Genomic DNA, 24,258 nt, shown 5'->3' on the forward strand with positions numbered 1-24,258 from the left:
AAAGCTAACTGGGTGCCCAAGTGCTGAATGGACCAAAGGTAAGGAGCAGTGAAAACAAGCATCAAAATCTGCAGCTGTTCGATCCCGGCCTACACACACTCATCAGTCGTGGGTCAGCGACTGCAAACAAAAGGGGTTACTGTCACCAAATGGCATTATCCGATGCCCAAAAGAGAAACAATTACCTAATGGGGGTTTACAACCCTCTGCTAAATGATAACCCCCTCACTGACACACGTGTCACAGGCTGTAGCTGCTACCACATTGGCTGCTCGCTGTATTTCCAAGCAGTGAAGTGTACAGTAAGTATACGCGGCTGGAGACATTCTCTCCCCGGAAAAGAACGGTGGTGCTTCACAATGAATCAGCATCAGGAGTTCCCACAGTGCAGCCTGGGTACATGCAACACGTCCACACATACGCAAACTCACACACACACTCAAATATAACTTCAAACTATATTGGTATATTATGCGTAATGTGGACAGTGCTTTTAATGGAAGTCATCTTCCATCTCGGAGTAAAAAAAATAAAAGTAGTAATTGTGAATTTATATGGAAGCTTGTTTTCACCAAAGGACAAAAAAAGTAAATAAGTAACTGTGATTGTGACAACTCAGACAATTCTGATTATCTCTCTCACAATTCTGACTCATAATTCAAAATAATTAGATATGAACTCACTTAAATTTAGGATTGAGAATTATAAACTCAGAACTGTGAATTGCATCTTGCAGTACTTGACATTTTTCTCAATTCTAAGAAGAAATGTCCAAATTTTGAGACATAAACTTGCGATTTGTGATAAAATGTCAGAATTGTTAAATTGTGAAGAAAACAAAGTTGAGGAAAAATAATTAACTTATTTATTTTCGTGGCGGAAACACAAAAACAATAGTGACATGTTAACAGATGTAAATTCAAAAATTGCAACAACAAAGGAAGAATTGCGAGTTTAAACCTCGCAATTTAAGGCCCGGTTTCACAGACAGGTCTTAGACTAAACCAGGATTAGGCCATAGATCAATTAGGACATTTAAGTATTTTTTATTAATGTACTTAGAAAAAAAAAACATTATTGGTGTGCATCTTGAGACATAACAAAGGCACTGATATATTTTAAGATCAGTCAGTGCGAGTTTCTTTCAGTTGAAACAGCTCAGACTTACATTTTAGTCTAGGATTAGGTTTAAGCCTTGTCTGTGAAACCGGGGGTAAATCTCTCAATTTAGATTTTTTCTGCAGACTTTATTCTCACTACTGGAATTGTGAGAGAGTCACAATTAACTTTTTTATGTTTTTATTCTGTGGCGAAAATGTGTGGTGTGCATTTCCACAGTTGCCAGCATATTTCTCACAATGTGACAGTTACCACCTGTTTCTCATTACTGAAAGTTTGCATATTTGAGAATATTTATATTTACTGTATTTTGCAAATAAATTTTACAATTTCTTACATTTACCTGTTTTTTAAAGATCTTAAAGATCCATCATATTTCAAAATTTTCACATGCTTTCCTCACAGAGGTGGATTGTAAACCATCTTCAAAAGGGTAATTTCACAGAAAACAGGATTTTCCGTGCTCTTTTGATATAAAGACAGACTAGAAAGTTGCAAAACACAAAGACCATTTATGGAAACTAAGTTGCAAAAACAGGTCATTCTGTTATCGTCACAGTTTTGATGTAACAACTATGAGCATTAACATATTACCGCCCACATTAACACATCAACAGCTATTCAGTATTCAACAACGCCCTGTATTGATGAATGACAGTGTGAACTACACCAGTAGTTTTCATATGCAAAGAAGTTAGCCAATCATAACAAAGGTCTTTTACATTTAGATGCCTTACTCTTATAAAGGTACTTAAGTTACGTAAAATAGCCTTAATTAACAGTTTCATTCTAAAGGTCACAGAGAGGGAGTAAAATGGTTTTGTAAAATAAAATTCCGACAAAAACCTGGGCTAACATTTTAAGTGTACTTCAGCAAAAATATACAATGCATCAAAGGTGCAGATAAAATGCATGGCATCTTTCATAAAAGAAAGGCAGTCTCTTCTTCGCCTATTGGTGTAGTCTGGCAGGTCTAGCTGAGATGTTGATAAGCAGTCTGATTCTGGATCAGTCTGTCAGCCAGTAATCCCCTTTAGACTCCATGTATCTTAAAATTGTCTGAGCTGTTGACTCGGCTTATGACTGATTCTGGATCTGTGCGTCATGCTGAATGGCATTTCTTCCTCTCACCTGTGAGCTAGCATCAGTCTGTCCTCTCTACAGAAGGAAATCTGGATAAATACTGATTCCTGCATGGGCATTTAAAGGAGAGGTAGCTTCCCTAATTTTAATAAGTATATCAGAATAATTGACATTTCTTTTTAGAGGAGTAAATTTCATCATTTACGCGTCATTTCAAACCCAAACTACTTTTGTCCCTACTATGGAACACAAAAATGCTTTGTAAATACAATTAGGAATGTACCTACATTCAAATTCACTCAATATTAAATAGTCAATAATACAATTCTATACTATTGTGTCTAAAAAATTCATTCAATGGTTTTTAATGCTATACAGTGAATTTTAGGCATCACAGCATAATAAAAGAGGAAGTCGTGGCCTAATGGTTAGAGAGTCGGACTCGTAATCCCAAAGGTTGCGGGTTCGAGTCTCGGGCCGACAGGGATTGTAGGTGGGGGAAGTGAATGTCCAGCGCTCTCTTCACCGTCAATACTACGACTGAGGTGCCCTTGAGCAAGGCACCGAACCCCCAACTGCTCCCCGGGCGACGCAGCATAAATGGCTGCCCACTGCTCCGGGTGTGTGTTCACGGTGTGTGTTCACTGCTGTGTGTGTGCACTTTGGATGGGTTAAATGCAGAGCTGTATGTCACTTAATTTTCACTTAAATGTACAGTATGAATGTACAGTTCAAGATAATCAGTATTATTAAATTATTTGCGTTTTAAATTTTTTAATTGAGCGTTAGATGATAAATGCATATAAATGCAAACACAGAGGAAATGAGCATGCACATTTAAATATCCAATGCCAATTTAAATATATATAACTTCAATTTATCACATATAAACTAAAAATAATCTCTAAATTATATATGCATATAATCCATATGGTTCTGATATATCATGCATTCCTATTTACAGCGGACTGGGAATGGATAATTTAAGCTACAAATAGGACAATAACAATGATCATATGATATGTGTGACAAACTGAACAGTGAGTGAGTTGAACAGGTTCAGTCTGTTTTGTGAACAAATCATTCAGACGGTTTGTGCAAAATGGATCAAATGTTTCCCTGAACACACAAAAATGAGTCATTGAAAATCTTGTTTGGACTGTCATATGACATTTGAAGACTTAGAAGACAAGCACATTCCTTAAAATTACATATTAAGTATTCCATGGAAGAACCAAAGTCATATGGATTTGGAATGACATAAGGATGAGTAAATCATGACAGAATTCTGGGGGTGATTCAATCCTTTAAGTGAACATGTAGTTAAGGACAAGGACAGAATCTCAGAGCTGTGAAGGGAATTGAAATGAGTGCAGTGATTTGGCAGCAAAAACAGAGGCTCATTCATTCTTAATGAAAGACTGGTTCCTATTTTAAGGCATTTCTCATCAAGTGTCTCAAATGACAAAGTTTCAAGATTTCTATACCCCAAAAGGAATAAATAAGTATAGAATTCATTCCAGGATGTGGTAGATTGCTGAAAAAGGTAATATTACAAATCAACATTTCCATGCCAGGTCTATCTTTTTTTCCACAAAATGGAGCCTCTACACATCTTTGCGTATGACATAAATACATGCAGTGGGTAAAAAATAGCTGCATTGTGAAGTGCTAAGCCAGCAAGGAACCTGAAAGCACCCAAAGGCAGACATATTTAACATCACACGTTCTAAAATACATCAGAAAAACAGCAATGCCATGTGCACATCCAGCACACAAACAAGCTCTAAAAATAGCCATGGCTGATAAATCAGTTTATTTTAGCAGCTGAGGTTCCATGAGCATTGCAGTACCCAGCTTTGTGTTCCAGAAGTCCCTAGTTCAGGTTTCTGATATGACCTACATTCGACACATCACAGGACTTCATAAAGGTTTGGAACGACATGAAGGTGATTTTGGTTCTCTAAAGCATTATTTGGCTAGACCAATTCACAAGCATAATCTCAGAGTTGCTATTTTGAAGTCAGGAGAAGACCCTGAAGAGTTCTGCTCCATCAAGCTTCAAATTCCTTTGAACATCTCCTAAGCATCAAGCTTCATTGACTCACATGCCTAGAAAAGATTCCTTCAGATTTGTTGTCACCAAAAAAAACTGTGAGAAACCCCCCTTTTTTTTTTTTACAGTTTTCTGCTAAATTCATTGCCTCTAATATGGTTGCCAAGGTGTTCCGAGTGTTTTTTATTTTTTTTATTTTATGGGCTTATTTTATGCCTTTATTCAGACAGGACAGGAGAATCCAGGAAAGCATTGGGTGGAAAGAGAGGTCAATTTTTGTGGAATGTTCTCATTGATGGCACTAATCAGAGCACACGAGTGAAAAAGTGAAAGTGATGACAGCAAGCAAATGACCAAGTCAACAGGACACACACACACACACACACACACACTAATTGTATGTTATCTTACCTGTAGGGTTGCCAACCGTACCTTAAAAAAGGTAAAATGATGCGTCCCGTATCAAATCAATACGGGACGCATATTTTAAAACACATAAAACAAATAAATATTTTGCACTATAATAGTAGTATCAATTATAATGAAATCAATTTCATAAGAAGTATTAGATAAGCTCATTTACGCGTGATTGCATTTTGGCATCTCTGTTTCCATAGCGACGGAGTCTCCAAAATGCACACCGTTAAAAGGCCTTCCATGCAACCGCAGCATACAGTAAACACGGTTTAAAACATCTAGAGCTCACATCTGCCCTTTGAACACAAGGCTCTCCAGATTTAGGGCTGAACGGGAAAGTTATCAATGGGTCTGTCCAGTGATGAACGTGCAGTTTGCAGAGAAGGAATTCAGTTGCTCACGGTGGGCTGTCTGACTTAAAGGGATAGTTCATTGTTTACACACCCACAAGTTGTTCCAAAATTGTAATAATTTCTTTCTTCTGTTGAACATAAAATTTTATTTTTTTCTCTGCTGTGGAGTTACTGAGGACCAGAAGCTGTTTAGTTACCCACATTCTTCAAAGTATCTTCTTTTGTGTTCAACAGATGAAAGAACTTTATGCAGGTTTAGAAAACCTGGGTAAATTATGACAGAATTTTCATTTTGGGGTGAACCATACCTTTAAAGTGACATCTGTGCTTCTAAAGGTATATGCCTCATTTGATCATTTTATTAAAATTTGGATAGTCTGTTAATATAACACATACATTATCAGAGCTTGGAAGATATAATTATTATATTTTTAGACATTATTAGAGAGATTAATTAATAGATTATAATTAATGTTAGACCTATTTATTAATTTATCAGTTTGGCAGTTTAAAATGTTTAAAAAATGCTAAATTATTTAGATAAAAATGGGACAAATAATTACATAATAATGTAGTCCTGATTTGAGCAAATTAATAAAAAAATAATAATAATAATTCATCCCATCCAGTTAACAGCTGCAGAACTGTTTATTGTTGAGCTATGAGTTCCTCACTGATTATTTGTGTCAATGGTGTTTTTTGGGGGTTGTGAATGGGTGTCCCTTATTTTGCCTCGCTGAAGGTGGCAACCCTACTTACCTGAGCATTTAAATATCTGTCTGGAATAAAGAAAGTGATCCACATGAATCACATTCAAAATAGTAAGCAAGCCCTGCTTTGTTTAAGTTTGGCTTTTATATCCACAGTGCTAATTTCAGTTTCTCTTTTTGAATATTCTCTTTTCTGTATGTTCTGGCATTAACCCTGATTTATTTTGCAATTCCAAAAGTTTCAAAAACTGTATGCTGTTCAACAAAAACAACAGTTATTGAGGGGCAAAAAATTTACATGTCAGTTCACGTCAATATTGGATTTTTGTCGATATCCGATATTTTGCAACTCATTTAATCATTTGTTTACTCTATCACACACCGAACGCGTCATTCTGTACATGCATTCACAGATTAAGTGCAGCGATTCAAAACAGTGAATCCAATCATCTTCCAGGCAAAACTTTGCTTAAAGAATGAGCCGCACTGCTTATGTAATCTAATCCCTCGCACACCCTGAGCACACAGGGTGTGCACAAGAAATATCGGCATAATTTTCCACATCGGGCCAATGCCGATATTTATATTTAAAGCCATTATCGGCCGATTCCTATATCAGTCTGATAATATCGTGCATCCCTAATATATTTCAACATCTTGCTCTCACAATAACACAAAAGTTAGTCTGAATATTTAGAAGTACAACTGAATATATAGTTATAAGTCTGAATAAATAAACGTAAATTGTCAATGTATATGCAAATCTGAATATCTAGTTATAAGTCTGAACATATACAGTAAATCTAATATGTGTGTGTGTGTGTGTGTGTATAATATCTTGCTCTCACAATACCATGATAGTAAATGCTTCCTACAATACTTCTGATTAGCATTAACAATACACAAATTATTGTTCACAACTGTGAAGTAAACTAAGGGATACTGGCATTTTAAAAAGGTGAACGGCGCTTCGATATATCCCACCCCAACTTCCTGTTTCGAAAGGAAATGTCACCAAAGGAAAGATACAATATATATGCATCTTTCCTATCCATAGCACAGATGGGTTAGAGGTTACATATCAAATCAAACCCCTCCTGGTTACAAATCTCTAAGTATGAGCAAAAGAAATAGCTTTAGCAAAACATTGGCAAATGGCATTGGCAGAGACACAGTGGCATAGTGCTAACTGACTGATGATGAACACCAAGAAATAAACACACAAAAATTAAAAAGCAGGCAGCTTTGAATCATAAAGCTGAATGTCCGCTTTAGGTTCACATGAGTGTAACAAGGCTTTGACTTCAAAACTCTGGTCTCTGAGCCAACTTAACACTTGGTATGTGTGTATGTGCATACTAATCACTCAATGAGGGGAAAAAAAAAAAAAAATCACAGTTGCAAAGTGGACAAAAATAGTAAGCCTGTACGATTCAGCAGTGTCTGATGACTCTTATACATAAGTTTCAAAATTAGCATGCATCCATATTCAAATCCTTAAAGGTCAAGCAAAGGTGTGCAGCACAGTGAAACTAGCACCCTTTCCCTTCCCAATCCAGACACAAAGAAGTTTTGTAGCTTCTTTGTTTTCTTTCATAGTAGGTCAGCTTCACCTCTCACAGCCACAACACAAGTTGCCTGGCATTGTGAAATCAGACATACAACATATTGTCCAGTTATAAAGCGGATCGAGGCGTTTAACGGGAGGTATTGCATTCCTGGAGAGCAATACTGCAGTAACTGGAGAGGCAATCAATCAGACGCAACGCTTTAAGTGACTCTGAGCCTCACCGCCATGATTCAGTTAGTGGTGTAGTGTAGGCTGTTGTTAACGCATTTGGAAACGACTCATTATCATCATCATTCTAATAATAGTCAAGACTATTACTATACCAGCATTCGGATGTTTGCGCATTTGCAAAGTTATAAAACGGCCTGTGGATTTTGGCTGAAATAAAAGCATGATTACAATATTTTTTACAACAAAAACTGGGTTAGTTTGAGATGCTAAATCTTCAGTGCTCTTCTCACAGAAGGCATTTTCTGATGCCCTCCCAGTTAAATACATAAAAACTAATTGAAAATGCTCTCGTACGCTGGGATGTGTTTGTTCTGAGCTGAAGCTGTTATCTGCATGGCTTGATTAAATTTTTCATGAGCCTGACCCAGTGAGTAATACAGGCTGCTCTCTCTCTCTTGTTCTTCTCTTACTTCCTTTTTTTTGCGTTCTTGTCATCTTTCCTTTTTTCCTGAATGTGCTTCTCTCTATAATCTAAAAATGAAAGGCGCTGACATAACTGGAAAAATGATGAAACAAATCAAATGAGTGGCAAAGCTTTAAACTCACCAGTGCATGTTTGCTTTGAGAGCATCTCAATCACTGTACATATCATATATTAGTGTACTAATAAAAGTTGGTGTTTTAAGCAGATGCACAAATTGAAAATGTACTACAAAATGTGAAACAACAGATTAAAAATGTTGATGATGCTTCTTGAACTCACAATTGTATATAAAATGTTTGTCCAATTAAATGAGAATGTCCCTCTTCACCACCTACTTCCGATAAGCATTAACAATAAGCAATTCATCGTTCACAGATGTGACGAATAAAACAAAAAGCACAAGTAGAATTAGAAATAATGTGTACTTAACGTGTAAGCATTTTCTAACTTAACTGTGGTTCAGACAGAACTACTAGACCAGTTTTTCCCCACACTAGAATGAAATGTGGCTCTGGATTCACATCGCATAAAGCATGTTTACATGATGAATTTTTGCAAGGCCACAGTTTCCATTAAGATTGAAACCACGAGCAGGGCTACAAATACCTCGTGGCTAGAGTTTCTCTGTAAAATAATGAAACAAACACCATCAAATTACACTGAACAAGCAAATAAGTTGATCCCCCAAATACATTTTTTTTTACTTTTAACCTTTGACAATCTCACTGAAGTTATTAAACCATCTGTTGCCTATCCTGACATGGACTAGAAGAAAGAATATTTGAAGTATAAAAAAGAAAGCACCTATACTTTGTCAGAAGCATTAATCAAAAGGCAAAGTACCAATAAATGGCATGTCCAGGCTGGAGGTGATGTCAGTAGAGTTCAAAGGGATATAAGATATTGACAGTCTTGTCACAGCAGAGGCGATTGAGAGCCTCTACTTTCTCTTCTTTGTAACTGATGCCCAAAAACTGTTGACAGATCACTACAGATTTATCAAAACACACTGAATGGCACAATAGTTTGCACTGGTAATGCTAATAACATTTCACATTATACATACACCAACCGATCATTGGTTAACTAGCACATCTGCACAACCAAATATAACTAAGCTTTGTTAAATGACTTATCAAAGCAATAAGTAAGTGCAAGTAACATTGCATTACTGCAATTTTACCACGGAAAAGCAGTGTTCTCAGGCACAACATGAACCAGAGTTCAAAAAACAACCATAGCTGTAACATAAGGCTTTAAGTAAATGGCAGCAACAGCAATATTATGATGAGGCACCACTGTTCAGTGCACGTAATTTCTACAAAAACAGGAGTATTAAAAAAATAATAATAATAAATTCTGGTATGTTTGGCCAGCATGTTAGTAAACAATTTTGAGCCAGCATGAATTACACTAGGCAAAACAGAAGGTTGAAGAGAGAGACATGAGAGAAGAAACTTGGCATCTCATGTCTGGAACCGGGAGACACTGGGAAAGGGAAAACTCATGATCGGGAAAGGCTCGGGGATGTGCGCCCATGTTGATGTTGACAGCCAACCCTTCCAGCTCAGTGGGAGAGAGAACCATCTGTCCCAGCAAAGGGTTAATCCACAACACAGATCCCCGATTCTAGCATTTTCCACCCCACATATTCCCATTAACAAAATGGAGTTGGTTTCTAAAAGCATATCCTCCCAAAAAGACCTCCACTTCAAAACAAAGCATGGTTTCAGCATTCATAGACTCCATCAAACCCAATCTTCTCATTCCAATGACGTCTGTGCCAAAACGACTGATCAATGCATCAAGACATGCCAAATAATGCTTTGCCGAAAATATCGATCAATGCATTGATGAGCTGATTTGATACACCAAAACTGAGCTCACAAGGGAAACGCCATGCAATACGAGCACACACAGCAGGCCTATTCCTGTTTCAGATTTACTTGGCTCAAATCTTCATCAAATAATCTACATAAAACACCAGCCTGTCATATATGAGCCAAAGAATGCAGCTATTTAACCTATAAAGACCACTAAGACACAGAGAACCCTTCAAAATGGGCATCTTTTCTGAGCTTACATAAAAGGCTGAGAGAAAAAGAGCATGAGAAAGCCTTTCAGACACAGATACGGCTGGAGACAGCGGCTGCAGCAGAGACAGACATAGGGCTGGTGTGGATGGGAGGGGGGCTGGGAGAGAGAGATGCCTGCCACACTGCTCAACTCCAAACATAATGGCCTCCAACACGTCAAGTGACCACAGCTTAATTCAACCTCCACTTGCTCAAGCAGACGGGCACGTACACGCACGTTCCAGCAGCTAACGCGGACCGTGGCATCTCTGGTGTACCATTTTGCCATCCTCAACAAATCACATCCTCTCATATCCCTCAAGACGGTCACGTACTCCGCTACATTCCCCGCGTTCCTGCTCCCAGATTTCTCTCACTCTTTTTGCATCATTCATTCCCCACCCCCACCGCCAGACCCCGGAAGCCGAAGAGTCCAGGTGATATTTGGGGAGAAAAAAATGGCCAAATTACCTCAGCGGAAAACCTCGAAGCTGCTACCTCCAATGCATGCAATCCACTCAAGATCTTGCACAACAAGATGAAATCCAATGGAAAAAGAGCAGAAAATCCCAGAATCCTGTTCCGGTGAGCATCAGATGCTTGTATCTCAGCTAGCGCTGCCCAGTCTGTCGTCCCTCCTCCTCCTCTTCCTCTCGATCTCTTTCTCTGTAAAGCAGTCGTCCAGCCCAGCATTGAAGCTCAGCCAATGTGAGGGGCTCGCACAGCAAACACCATCTGAGCTAAACGTCTTCAGGCTCACACTCATCCACCTTCGCCCGCCCACCTCTCTCTCTCTCTCTCTCTACCAAATCCCCCCTCCTTCTTCTCCAACACACACTTGCAGACAGATACACATATGGCTCCCCCTGCAAATAAGACATTTGCACACTCTCTCTCACTCGCACACGTACATACATTCCAAAAATGTTCTTTTTATTAAAACGTACACACACAAATACGACGTGACTAAGGCAATCAAATGGTGGGCTAGGATGGGGATTAGAGGTTGAATGAGATTTAGCAGATAAAATTCAGGCTGGTCAGGCCAACCATGTGCATGCATACAATACTATTGTTTAACTCCAACAGGCCACTGGGGCATACGGCATGGGTGGGGGGAGAGGGCTTCTGTGTGTGACCACATTTTGGCCAGAGTTATTTCCCTTCTTTCATTTAGCCACCACAAAAAAAAGAAAAAGAAACAGACAGTTTCTGACAAGTACTGACCAACTTAATTCTTTAGTCTTAAAGCCCTTAAAGAATTTGAGATCAAAACCGACATTATTTATATATTCTAAATAAGTGTTAGTGATGTTAATGTGAACAATTTATCAGATAAATGTATTTTATCCCCATGTGCACAGAGAAACATAATAAACCATGATCCTAAGAAAACCCAAAAGACAAAATCAAGTCCCACCCTACATGATTTCCCCCTAAATATGATCTAATTCAGAAATGTATCTCATTACGGAAGTTAAAGGGATTTACTTTATTCTCTGGAACACAAAATAAGATGTTAAGAATGTTTTAACTATTTTTGTCAGGGTCCAAAACAGCACTGGACCTCGATGTTTGTATGGACAAAAATACATTTTTCTTGCTATTTTTTACATACCACAGAAGAAAGTCACTTAATACAGGTTTGGAACGACATGATGACAGAATTTTCATTTTTGAATGAACTTTAAATGTTGTGTTGGGTTTTTTTGGAATCACCTTGGACTAAAATCCACATATTGAGTTTAAAATGTGCATGTGAACTTTAAATATTATGTTCCATAGAAGAAATCAAGTAATCTGATACTTTATTTCATAACATTTTAATGTTGGGAGAACTGTCTCTTTAAATGTTTTTGTTGTCATATTAATCTTATCACTTTGGGATAAAATCCCTATATTGTTCTGCATCTTTCAAAATAAAACTTAAAATGTGCGTGTGAACTTGAAATTAAATTAAATCAGAAGAATCTGGTTTTGAATAGCCGTTTGACCACTAATAGCCACTCAGTGAAATTACTTCCCTCATCCATCAAACAAGTCCCATAATTCTCAAACAAATCTTTCAATCTTCCTGTGTTGCCCTCAGAGTTGAATGATTGCAGTGGCAAAACGACAAACACGCATCTCCAGATGAAACCCTGAGGAAATAGGCCAGAGGTAATGACAGAAACACACTGTGTCGTGAAGCCTGTCTATGAGCTTCTATTTCTGGGAGGAGCTCAGCGTGAATCATCTTCTCAGCCCCGTGGAGCTGTGATTTGGATTTAAAGCTCACCTTTTACATAACATCAAATTTTCAACCGCTGAAGAAAAGCAGAATCGCTTTGTTGTGTGAAAAATGGAGGTGAAGGCCTTAGTATGCATGTAGAGCTGCATCTTTAGAGCTTTTCTGTGATGGGTACATGATTAAAGGGACAATTCCCCTAAATACGAATGTTCTGTCAGCCTCATGTTTTTCCAAACCCTTTCTTTCTTCAGTAAAACATAAAAGATGATATTTTGAAAAATGTCTCTCAAATGTTCTCATTGAAAGTCAGTGCAATTTAAAGTCGTTTCTCTTAAACGTTCTTACAAATAACTTCTTTTGTTTTCCACAGAAGAAATTAAGTCATACAGATTTGGATTTACTTGAGGGTGAGTAAATGATAACAGAACATACATTTTTTGGTGAACTCTCCCTTTAATTTAGAAACGAACGGTCGGTTTATAATGAGTGCGTTAAGGAAGGAAAGTATGTGTAGATGCCATTCTACGTGGGTGAAGAACAATTGAACACTAGGCTGAAGATAATTTAGTTTTCCTAGAGTAATCTCAATCTTTAATTCTGAAGGACATCTTAAAAAAAAAAAGGGGGCAACTTGCTGCAGATTCCCAGTCCTGGTCTTTCTTGTTCTGACAGAGCACATGAATGGAGTGGTATCTGAAGAGGCATTCTTCTCCTTTTGTTCCTCAAACCTCTTTTTAAATCCACCCATTCAAAGTAGTGCCCCCTGGACAGGCCTGATGCTGGTCTCTAGTTAGTCCACTCTCACGGTGATCAACACTTTCTGAGGGCACGTTTGACTTGCAAATTAATTCACAAAATGCCTTTGAATTCAGAATGTCAAGTGCTGTGAGTGAATGGGCATTTCAGGCCGAGAACAGCCGAAGACTCGTCTATGCCAAACAAGGTGTTAGCCAAAGAAAACGTGGAATGGGATTCGGATTCTGAGCATTTAGTTGAATTTCTCAGTATGCCGCCCACATATGCTTGCTCAGTGATATCAAGCTTGAGCTTGACATATCAAAATGGAGCCTGGAAACACAGGACGAACCCAAACAGAGAGGACCAGTCCTTGGATGGCAAAAACCACATCCTGAATTAAACCATGTGACATAGCGCAAAAAGCAAACCATCCAGACGTAGACTGTCAATGCTAAAACTCACCCGAATGTTTGTGCTCCCTACTGAGAGCCCTTGGCTCCCTGCAGGTATTACCTCTCTTCTGTCTGCTAATCGTAGCTGACTTGCAACCGAGGCGCTCTTCAGATCTACCGTCTTCAAGCCTGCAGATGAAGCGCAATGCTTGTCGGCAGACAGAGTAGCACACAAGCTAAATGCTAATTAGCTAGCTCCCACAGACATGGGTGGCTGTGAATACTACGTTAACACAATTAGCTAAAAAGAAGATGAAAATTAGTTTTCTTGCCAATTCGACTCAAAAACACCTGCTTTTTGTTGAATTAATGAAAGCTACGACTCACAGAATGAACAGACACATTCTCTCAGATGCAGAGATCTACCTAGCAACAATGTTTGTGATGTCTAACATCATAAGACAACATATGACTGGGCAGTAACCTGTCAGAGATGGCATATGAGGGATCCGTAGCGTGCACTGTGGTTCGAAGGGCAATGACAAATTGGATTTCACTGCACCGCTTCAACGCTGGACGCTTTTGTTCAGGCGGCGAGCTGATCGTTGCCCAGCACATCAAGGGTGATGGCTCTTCAATGCACCGTACTCCCTCTGCCACATCATCATTCCATCACACACGCACACATACATGCATACACACACTCGCCGAGGAAAAGTGAGGTCCGTGCCCCAAAGGGACTCTAAACAATGGCTTGAAAATAAATCATACTGATGAGAAAGTTCCTCAGTCAGGAGCCATCTGTCCCTGTGAACGAGATGTGACTGAAGGGTTAGATTTTTTGCTCTTTTTTCGGATTCTTTCCCCTGGCTCAACCCCACTACAACCCCGACCCCACCCCCACAACAACCCCACCCCCAATCCAACCCTTTAGCCTATATATGAGGCATCCACCGCACGCACTAAGCCCCATACATCACCCACAAACCCTCTAATCCATTGCCCGCATCTCAGGTGCTCGAGACCGAAAGTGTGCAGAAAAACAAGACGGACTTGCCTCGCCGTGGTGCAGCCTCTGGACAGTAATCCTTTCTTTCGTTCTGGCGAGAAAACGCAGCAGCAACCTGTCTTCAGCTGCAATCCTGCTGTCTGCTACCGAGCAGAAAAACAAATGGAGGGATGGAGGGAGCGAGAGAGCCGAAGAGAGGGTGTGTGGGGGGGGTGTGGGGATGCAGGAAAGAGGAGGGGAGCAAGAGAGGGCAAGCAGGGGCTGGCTAACCACAGGGAGACTTAAATAGACTGATAGATGAAGACGAGAACAGAGGGACTGAGAAGGAAATGTGAAAACACTGAGGGAGGGAGCGCTGTTACAGTGGCATCTGTTATGTTGACGGTGTCTGCGATGTGAAAAGCTGGAGCACGAAATGAGGAAAAGACAAGAATGAACAAAGGGCACAGCCTTTTGTTCCTCGCTATTACATCACAGGACAACAAATCAGAGAAAACAAATGTACTCAGGGCCACGAAAACATTTCATATGCATCTGTTTCTAGCTGCGAGAGTTGAGGTTTGGAAGAGAAACGGATGGGGATAAACAATTTATTATTCAGACAAACACTGAGATACAGAAGCAGAATGACATGTGTAATGGGCATCTGGCTTCATAGATTACATCAGGACATTTTACATTAGTTAGCAGGTCATTTTGCTTCCATCTGTCTCAACGAAAAACATTTTTGTCTGCTTTCTCATAAAGAAAGGTTTGTTCAAGACATTTGTTCATGTTTTATCACAGTTGCCAGGAATAAAGTAATTTGGCTGGACAGAAATGTTCAATTATATATAATAATTGGGGCAGTCATGGCCTAATGGATAGAGAGTCGGACTTGTAACCCGAGGGTCATTGGTTTGAGTCTCAGGTGCAGCAATAATGTGATAATTATATAATAATTACATAATGATATATAATTATATAATACTTAATAATAATGTAATAATAATAATTATTATTATTATTATTAATAATAATAATAATAAAACAATATTTAATAATAATAATAATAATAGTCATAATTTATAAATAAAGAAATTAACAGAAGTGTTTTATACATTTAAAGTAAGTGATAAAATAATAATTAAACATTTTATTGAAAGTACATATATACATACATGCATATAATACATTTATATATTCATGTTAATAATATTAATAATAATAATTTACAAATGATTTTGCTGGTCAGAAACTTCAACTATATACATAACATAAATAATAATAATAACAACTTATTATTATTATTATTATTATTATTGTTGCTACTACTATTACATATGTTCATCATATATTTAACATTTTCACAAATAATAATTATAAAAATATATAAAATATTAAAAATGATAAATGAAACTAGCACAGATGTGTTGTCTGGGAAAAATATTGGACCCCAGAATGTCACGACTGATTAATCAAAATCAAGTATTCCAGAGAACTGTGGGGAAATAAATAAATAAATCCGTGTTACTGATCCAGTAATACCACTTTGACTCAGTTTGAGAAGAGCTAGTCGGAGTAGACATACATTAATGACAGCTGAATCTGCCTCTGTATCTATAATTGTATTAGTGACATGCAGTCCTGTCTCAGGGTCACATGCCGTTATTGTCACTCTTCTCCAGCCGGCCATTATACCCCCAACACAAACATACACAACACACACACACATCTTTATACACACACTCCCAGCCACCGGCCACCTGGTGAGGCAACTAGCTGCTCGGGCCATCATTGCACAAAAGAGACAGCTGCACCCCTCCAAATTCCTCATGCATTAGCACCAACTGACCCTCACACATCCAAACAGCCAGCCTCAAATTCACAAACTCTGATCAATCTTGACTCGTTGCTGTCATGTTCACCAGCATCACTTCGTGTAAAATTACCAGGTAATTGACAGCAAGATACCAAATGTTCCATTAAACCTGATATTAAACACACATGCCTTCATCAAGACATGTTTGGATTTGCTGGAACCATCTAAATCTATCTATGAAGAAAATAAATTATATTATAAAAATAATATATAAAAAAAATTACATTTCATAAAATTCATCAAAATATATCATGGTTTCAACAAAAATAAGAAATGTTTCAGCATATTAGAATGATTTCTGAAGGATCATGTGACACTGAAGACTGGAGTAATTCAGCTTTGCCATCACAGGAATTTTATATTTATACATTTTAAAATCAAATTGTTTTAAATAGTAATTATATCAAATAAATGCAGTCTTAGTGAAAATGAAAGATATTTAAAAAAAATCAAAACCATTAGACCTCAAACTTTTGAACGGTAGTGTACACTGACTTGGGCAAATTCTGTGGAAAAGCCATACAGTGTGCAACTGGCTTTAAACTGATTATGATCAGTTTTCTTATTGAAGTGGTTGACCGGATCCAAAACCAAGTTCACATTTTGTACATATCATGTGATCTAGATTAAGTGTAGTGACCTAAAATCATCTCTAGCCACTCCTATCATCTTGTTTATCAAGTTGCGACAGATAAATTCTGACCCAAGATCAGCATGAACTGCTGTTATATGAATAGTCCCAAACGCTGAACTGCTTTAGAAGTTGATTCTGGAGCATCTGGACACATCCCCCCGCTCTAGTTTCACATAGATGGCCTCCTTCACATGTCTCATCTGTGCTCAATGTCCATGATCTAAATATCACGTCTTTAAAGGTGAAGCATGCAATTTCAGTGACAATAACTGTTCATAAACGAAACTCAAACGCTCTCTCTGTCTCCCATTGCTCAACCAAAAAAAATTCAGTTTGGCACGGATAATGGCAAAATGGCTCACTTCATATTTAAACCAATGATTTTTGTCTTTCAAGTTGCACACATATGGACAGCTTTGATTTCTGGGAGGCCACGGCTATGTTTTTGTATCCATGAAACAGTGATGAAGTTGAGAAAAGAGATCAATACTATTGGTCCTTCCCTCCCATCTGTCCCTCCAGCTGTCTCATGTCTATCAATCATTCTCAAACACACACACACACACACACACAGCCACTCACTTTCTGTCACATCAGAGTGTTTAATCTGAAATGGTCTACAGCTCTATTTACCAGAGGAAGATGCCAAACTCACCATCCAAACAGTTTAAAGCTGAGTGGAGGTTTCCTTTCAACTAGACAGCAATGGGAGTGCTGCTACAAATATTATGACTTATCAAAACTATTTTATGCACAAAGCAGAATGTCAGCAAAGCTGTAGCAAAAAAAATCCAGAGGACTGCCTTGCTGTTTCTTGCCTCATGGAAAGCTAGAGCTCTGCTTTGTTACATGCTAATGTCAAACTCTTTATACTAAAATAAAATCTAAAAACAAAAAGTATCAAGTAAAAGAAAAATAGTGTATAATTACAATCAATATTTCTTCCACCTTGTCTGTGATGTTTAATAATGTTTTTAGTAAAACTTTACAATAAAAGTTAATTTTGTTAAGATTATTAACATTAATTAGGTATGATGAACTAACAATGAACATACAATTACTTCTTCTACTTTAATTTATTTTCCAATGTAATTTAATCCTGTGATGGCAAAGCTGAATTTTCAGCAGACATTACTATAGTCTTCACATAGCCTAATCTTCATAAATCATTCAAATTTTCTGATTTGTTGTTCAAGAAGCATTTCTTATTGATTTCATACTGAAAACCGTTGTGCTGCTTTAATATTTTTATGGAAACTGTGATTCAATTTATTCTAGGTAGGCAGCTTACTAGGTTTTGCAGCAGAGCTTTAGTGTCAAATCATTTAAATGTAACAGGTAGCATGTGTAATTATGAAAAAGTCAATTTTCTATACACACACAGTTGTGTAAATCCACAAAGACACAGCGCTACCGGTTTAAAATGCATGAAAATCTTTGCCAGTTTCTGTAGACAGACATACACAAGGGAAAGTCTTTGGAAATCTAGAAACATCGGCCTTATAGAATCGAAGCACATCCACTGCAACTGCATACTCTCTTCCTCTACACAGATACAAAAACACAGACTATTTCATCACACCTCTCCAAGAACACGGCTGCCACCTACTCAATCGAAAGGAGGATTTCTGTGAATATTGACCGTGTCCTCCCTTCCACTGTCTCAGAAAAAACAGTCCAGCCATCACTTTGAGGTGCACACGTCACCTTCTGCACATGAACTTTAGCAAAAGAATGAAATAGAGCAAAATATAGCAGAGTACAGTATAGAGAAAAGTAGAAACAATAAGTGTACTCACAAGGCACAGCGTGGCGGTAGAGGTTGTCACGTATAGTTTGCTGAAGCTCGTAGTCAGCAGAGGATTTCTGAAACCTTTGGCTCAGGTAGTGCTTCAGGTCTTTATTGAGTTTATTTCCTGCAATACAAAAGGAACATGTTATTGATTCTGAATCATGCACAGACTCAGCAGATATCTGTAGTAGTGTAGTTTGCTTCTGACTCATTGTTTCACCACCAGTGGATAAAACTTCCTGTTCGGGCTAACATTGCCTAAATTGGCTAAAATAATTGTAGCAGGTACATATTTGTGATCTGAAGAGGATTTGAGATATTCCTACACTCTCAAAAATAAAGCTACAAAAGGTCACTGGGGCGGTACCTTTTAAAAAGGTACACTTTATACATTTTAGGTACTAATATGTACACGGGGAAGTCGTGGCCTAATGGTTAGAGAGTCGGACTCGTAATCCAATGGTTCCAGGTTCGAGTCTCAGGCCGGCAGGGATTGTAGGTGGGGGGAGTGAATGTCCAGCGCTCTCTCCACCCTCAATACCACGACTGAGGTGCCCTTGAGCAAGGCACCGAACCCCCAACTGCTCCCCGGGCGCTGCAGCATAAATGGCTGCCCACTGCTCCGGGTGTGTGTTCACTGCTGTGTGTGTGTTCACTGCTGTGTGTGTGCACGATGGATGGGTTAAATGCAGAGCACGAATTCCGAGTATGGGTCACCATACTTGGCTGAATGTCACTTCACTTCACTTGAGGTAATAATATGTACTTTTAAGGTACCAATATGGACACTTTATGTACAAAGATGCATCTTTTGAAAGGGTTCCACCCCAGTGACAGCTTTTGTGAGAGTGTATAGCATGGCGCTAAGAACGCCTAAAACACAGGTTTGTATACTGTATTTAATGCAATGTATTCAAGAAAACCTAACTTGCATACTTGTCAATGGTCTCAATTGGTAGTAGTTTAATACAACTTTTGAGAGCAAATGGAAGAAGTTGATATCTTCTGGATTTGGAGATGCTAATGAGTGTATAGTACTGTTCGAAAGTTTGGGGTTAGTAATATTTTTTGAAAGAAATTAATACTTTTATTCAGCAAGTATGCATTAAAAACATTTCTAATTCAAATAAATGCTGTTGTTTTGTATTCATTAAAGAATCCTAAAAAATAGTACAGTTCTACGAAAATATTCAGCAGCACAACTGTTTTTAACATTAATAAATCAGCATATTATAATGATTTCTGAAGGATCATGTGATACTGAAGACTGGAGTAATGATGCTGAAAATTCAGCTTTGACATCACAAGAATGAATTACATTTTAAATACATATTAAAATAGAAAACTGTTCTTTTAAACTGTAATTTATAATATTTTTTCACAATATTACAGTTTGTACTACATTTTTGATCAAATTAATGCAGCCTTGGAGTTGGTGAGCATAAGAGACTTCTTTCAAAAACATAAAAAACACCCATTCTTAGAATGGTTTACAATTATGTTGTTGGATGTTTGCAACAAGTAAGTCTAGTAACTATGTTTCACAAACCATAATCAATGACAAATGAAACACATTTGTAAACATTAGTTGTGGGACATGGGTGTGAAACTGTAATCTATGAGACATTAACACATAGTAGCACACCTCCATTCACACTCATGGGGATACCTGGCTGCCACCTCAACCAAGTGCAAGCAATAGAGTGGGCCATGTGAAACATTTCCCACCCTCAGCTCCACCATCTGTTTAGAAGACACAGATCGCTTACCCTGCACCATTTCAAAGAGATGCCAATAGCCAAAAGCTGTTTATGTGTTAATGTGGTTCCGCTGGGTGCCCGCACCAATGCCAGATCAGTCATCAGCACTGCCTTCACACAAACTCTCCATTTCTCACATGTACGAGTGACTCAAGGGACTTCCCTTTACCGGATTAATGGGAATATTGCATTTCTAGAGAATTCTTTGAATGGATAGTCTCATTAAGGCCTAATGATGTAATCAGTTTCTCTCTCGCTCGCTCTGTAGTCTGTCGTTGATCAAATTAAACTGCATTTTAAAACTTTATGAACATACATAATTGGTTGCCTTGGCAATACTCAGTGCTGCAAGTCTCAAATGCCGCCCTCTGCCCTTGAAATTTTCCTACGAATGACATAAACCAGCACAGACTATCAGTTAATAATCTACTGTAAAGATTATGCCGGTCTGGGCTCTTTGAGGGTGCACAGTAGACGCAAGACCTCACGATCACCATTTTGTGTACTAAAAGAATAAAAAAATTTCACAATAATTTCTAAATCTAAAGCTTGATCCCAGTTTAGAAACATCACCTAGTCATTATTGCACTGGGACATCTAATGCGGTTTCTCCAGTGTTTTGTGTAGAACCAGGTTTAGCTTTGTACAGAGCACTGACTGAAGAAATAAAAGAAGGGCTAGGAAATCAAATGGAACAAAAAGTCCAAATTAACCATCCAATGAGATCAAAACAGTTTAAAAACTCAAAAGTCAACATCACAGGATGTAAACAGCCTATTCAAATGGACAAAGCAAACTCAACAAAAATGAGCACTTACAGCATTTTTCCCTGAAACAGATAAACATTTTGCAGAAATGATATAAACCGTTTTAATTTTTTCTTTTATGCTTGGAGGATGAATTTTAGGTTCTACAGAGAATATGAATCACTTTGTCCTGTTCTATAAAAATAATTCAATACTCCTTCATTTACTCTCATCATAGTGTGTTCAAACAAATAATAATAACCACAAAAAAATGGTTATAGCTTTAATATCGTGGTCTACAAATCCAGAGCCTTTATGAATCTTTAAAGTCAGCATGAAATGGAAATTCACCAGATCAATTTCATAAATGCATGTTATTGATTGCATTGTGAATGATCTATACATGCATACTTTTAATTTTTCAATTTTGACTTAATATTTCATCTAAACTGCAGGCTTCTTCTCTGGTGCCAGACTTTTTCCATCATTTAGTCCCTCTCTTGGAATCGACAGCAAGCTTGAGATCTGCCTCCATCAATAACGACAAATAGGACCGAGTCCCAAACTTCTTTTTTTTTTCTTTAGCGATAATCTGTTTCACTCAGATGCAAGTCACAATATGCAATAATCTACAAATATATATGGAATAAAGCTCTTGCACTGCAATGAGAAAAATGCAACAACAAAAAATGTTCAGGAAAGCAAAAAATGCTTTTAATTTCACAAAAGTAAAAATTTAATTAAAACATTGTGGTCTATGAATCCAGAGCGTTTACAGATCTTCAATCGTTCAGTAAAATGCAAGGTTTTTCATGTAATAAAAACAGATTCAAAACACAGCAGATATGGCTGCACACATTGCATTGAGGTAAAGATGTACATTTAACACCGTTCGTGTTACCGCCACCATGTTGAGCAGGCTGTACAATTAGCTGCAGAACAAGTTACAGCTCTGCCAGGCAATGTTCAAGCTAGAAGGTCAGAAAAGAGCTCTTCTCTTCTAATTGAACCTCTGGAGAATTGTTTCTTAATCTAGCCACATCCAAGTCTAAAAATACACTTCGATGCGAAACCCATTAGACTGCTTTTTCAGAACTAAAACGGGAATAATGTGCGAGTGTGAAATTCCTGTTGAGTTGGTGTGTGCAGTCTGGCGTTGATGTTAGCGCCGCGGCATACCACTGTGAATTAATCCCTGCAACAGGTTGCGAGTCATTACTCAAACCTACAGCAGCCAGACTACACACCCACCCCCATCCATCATCCCAAACTCACTTTATTCCAATTAGCTGCTTACTAGTCGGACTCAATGGCAACAATGGACTCCTGGCCAACCAGGAGGGGTTACAGTGGCTTATGGCACTACTACCAAAGTACTGTCGTGGCCAGTAGTTTGTGTGGATGTTTGCTACTAATGTGGAGTACAAAATGAGTTACTATTATGTGGAATACATAACAGGTCTACCACAATCCCCATGTCTATAATCTATAACAATGACTTTCAAACGGCCACAATAAATGTTTTAGTAAAAAATAAAATGAAATAAATAAAAGAATGTACTAATGTTTTATCCAAAAGACAACTGAAAATAACAATAGACAACCAAACCAAAATAATAGGCACATATTTCTCAGCTAATTAGGCCTTAAGTTTGGAGGAAAACTAAAATTCAGTTATGATAGCAATTAAAACATGTCTAAGAGTAAAACTGAGAAGAAATAAACTAATAAACAAACAAAAGATAAAAAAAATTATATATATATATATATATATATATATATATATATATATATATATATATATATATATATATATATATATATATATATATATATATATATATATATATATATATATATATATATATAAAGTTAACCTTATTTTAAATAATTAAATAAAATTATTTTATTGTAGTTTTATTATAGCTTTTATATTTTTATTATAACTTAAAAAGAAACAACAAAAACGTATTTTTTTCTGGAACTGTATGTTCAGAATCATACATGCATATGCATTTTCTTTTACTGATATTATAAGAGATAAAATAAGTTGTCAATTTGTCGGTTTAGCCTGATGAGAATGTTAGCGATCAGCAAAGTGTTCCAAAGAGTAAAGAGCCTTGAATAATGCCTTGAATTACTGTGCATTATTTGTTCTGGTGAATAAAAAAAAATAAAAAAATGTAGTGTACTAAAATGTTTAGGGTGTCATATTACACAGACCATGCACTTTTTACACGCAGCGAGTAGATTAGACAAGATATAATCTTATTATGTGTATTGCGAGTGATATGGAAATGGATTTAGTGCAGAGTAAAGAATGACTCTAAAAGCACCTTTTTCGAGAAACAAGTGTTTTGTAAAGAAAATATGATTACAAGACATTTTTCAAACAGGAGGAGAAGCATAACTTAAACCAATAATAAGTATATTATTCAAATACCAGCATATAGAGAACCACAAAATCAAAGTAAAATACCAAACACAGTAAAAATGAATATTTTTGAGCACTCAACTCATCCTGCAGTTTTCAAACAGCTGTATGATATCTGTTGTGAGGCCGGCAGTTCGGCTTCATTTTGCTGACTCTCTGCTGATTTATGCAGACCCTCTAGACACATATTACAACGGTCCAATGGTGCACATCTTATCTTACATAGCTGACTGCTTTCTTTTTGCTTAGCGTGTCCATAATCCTGTGTGAAGACGAACAAGTAGCAGCACTGAGTCCAAAAACAGGCCAATGAACTGGCAGTGCAGAGAGAAGTAGAAGTCACTCTTTGAGTCTGCGTATACTAGGGGGAGACACCATTTGGTGTCCGAGCCCCAAATCCCTCTTAAAATAGATAATTAGAAAACAAATTGCAACCGAATCAACTGCACCTGGCAAAGATACTGATAATCTCCCAACTGCGAGCACCCACATAACACGACAGCCAAAGCATGCTGGATTAATTCCAGCATGTGTGTATCTGCATTTACACAAGTGTGTAAGACAACTTTCTCAGTAGCCAATTACCTGCATCTCAGTGCCCATCAGAATAAACTAAAGCACACT

General features: G+C 37.6%; 1 protein-coding gene across 4 annotated transcripts in view; it reads right to left on the reverse strand.

The window, feature by feature from the left end:
• Positions 1-24,258, reverse strand: part of LOC306855402 (membrane-associated guanylate kinase, WW and PDZ domain-containing protein 1-like) — a 126,151-nt gene that overhangs the window by 49,083 nt on the left and 52,810 nt on the right. For all 4 annotated transcript variants that reach the window (XM_079394106.1, XM_079394107.1, XM_079394105.1 and 1 more), the window contains exon 2: positions 18,702-18,818. In XM_079394106.1, coding sequence (XP_079250232.1) covers positions 18,702-18,818 — 117 coding nt within the window. The remainder of the gene's footprint in view (positions 1-18,701; positions 18,819-24,258) is intronic.

Source organism: Barbus barbus, assembly GCF_936440315.1.
Source record: "Barbus barbus genome assembly, chromosome: 35".
Taxonomy (NCBI): domain Eukaryota; kingdom Metazoa; phylum Chordata; class Actinopteri; order Cypriniformes; family Cyprinidae; genus Barbus; species Barbus barbus.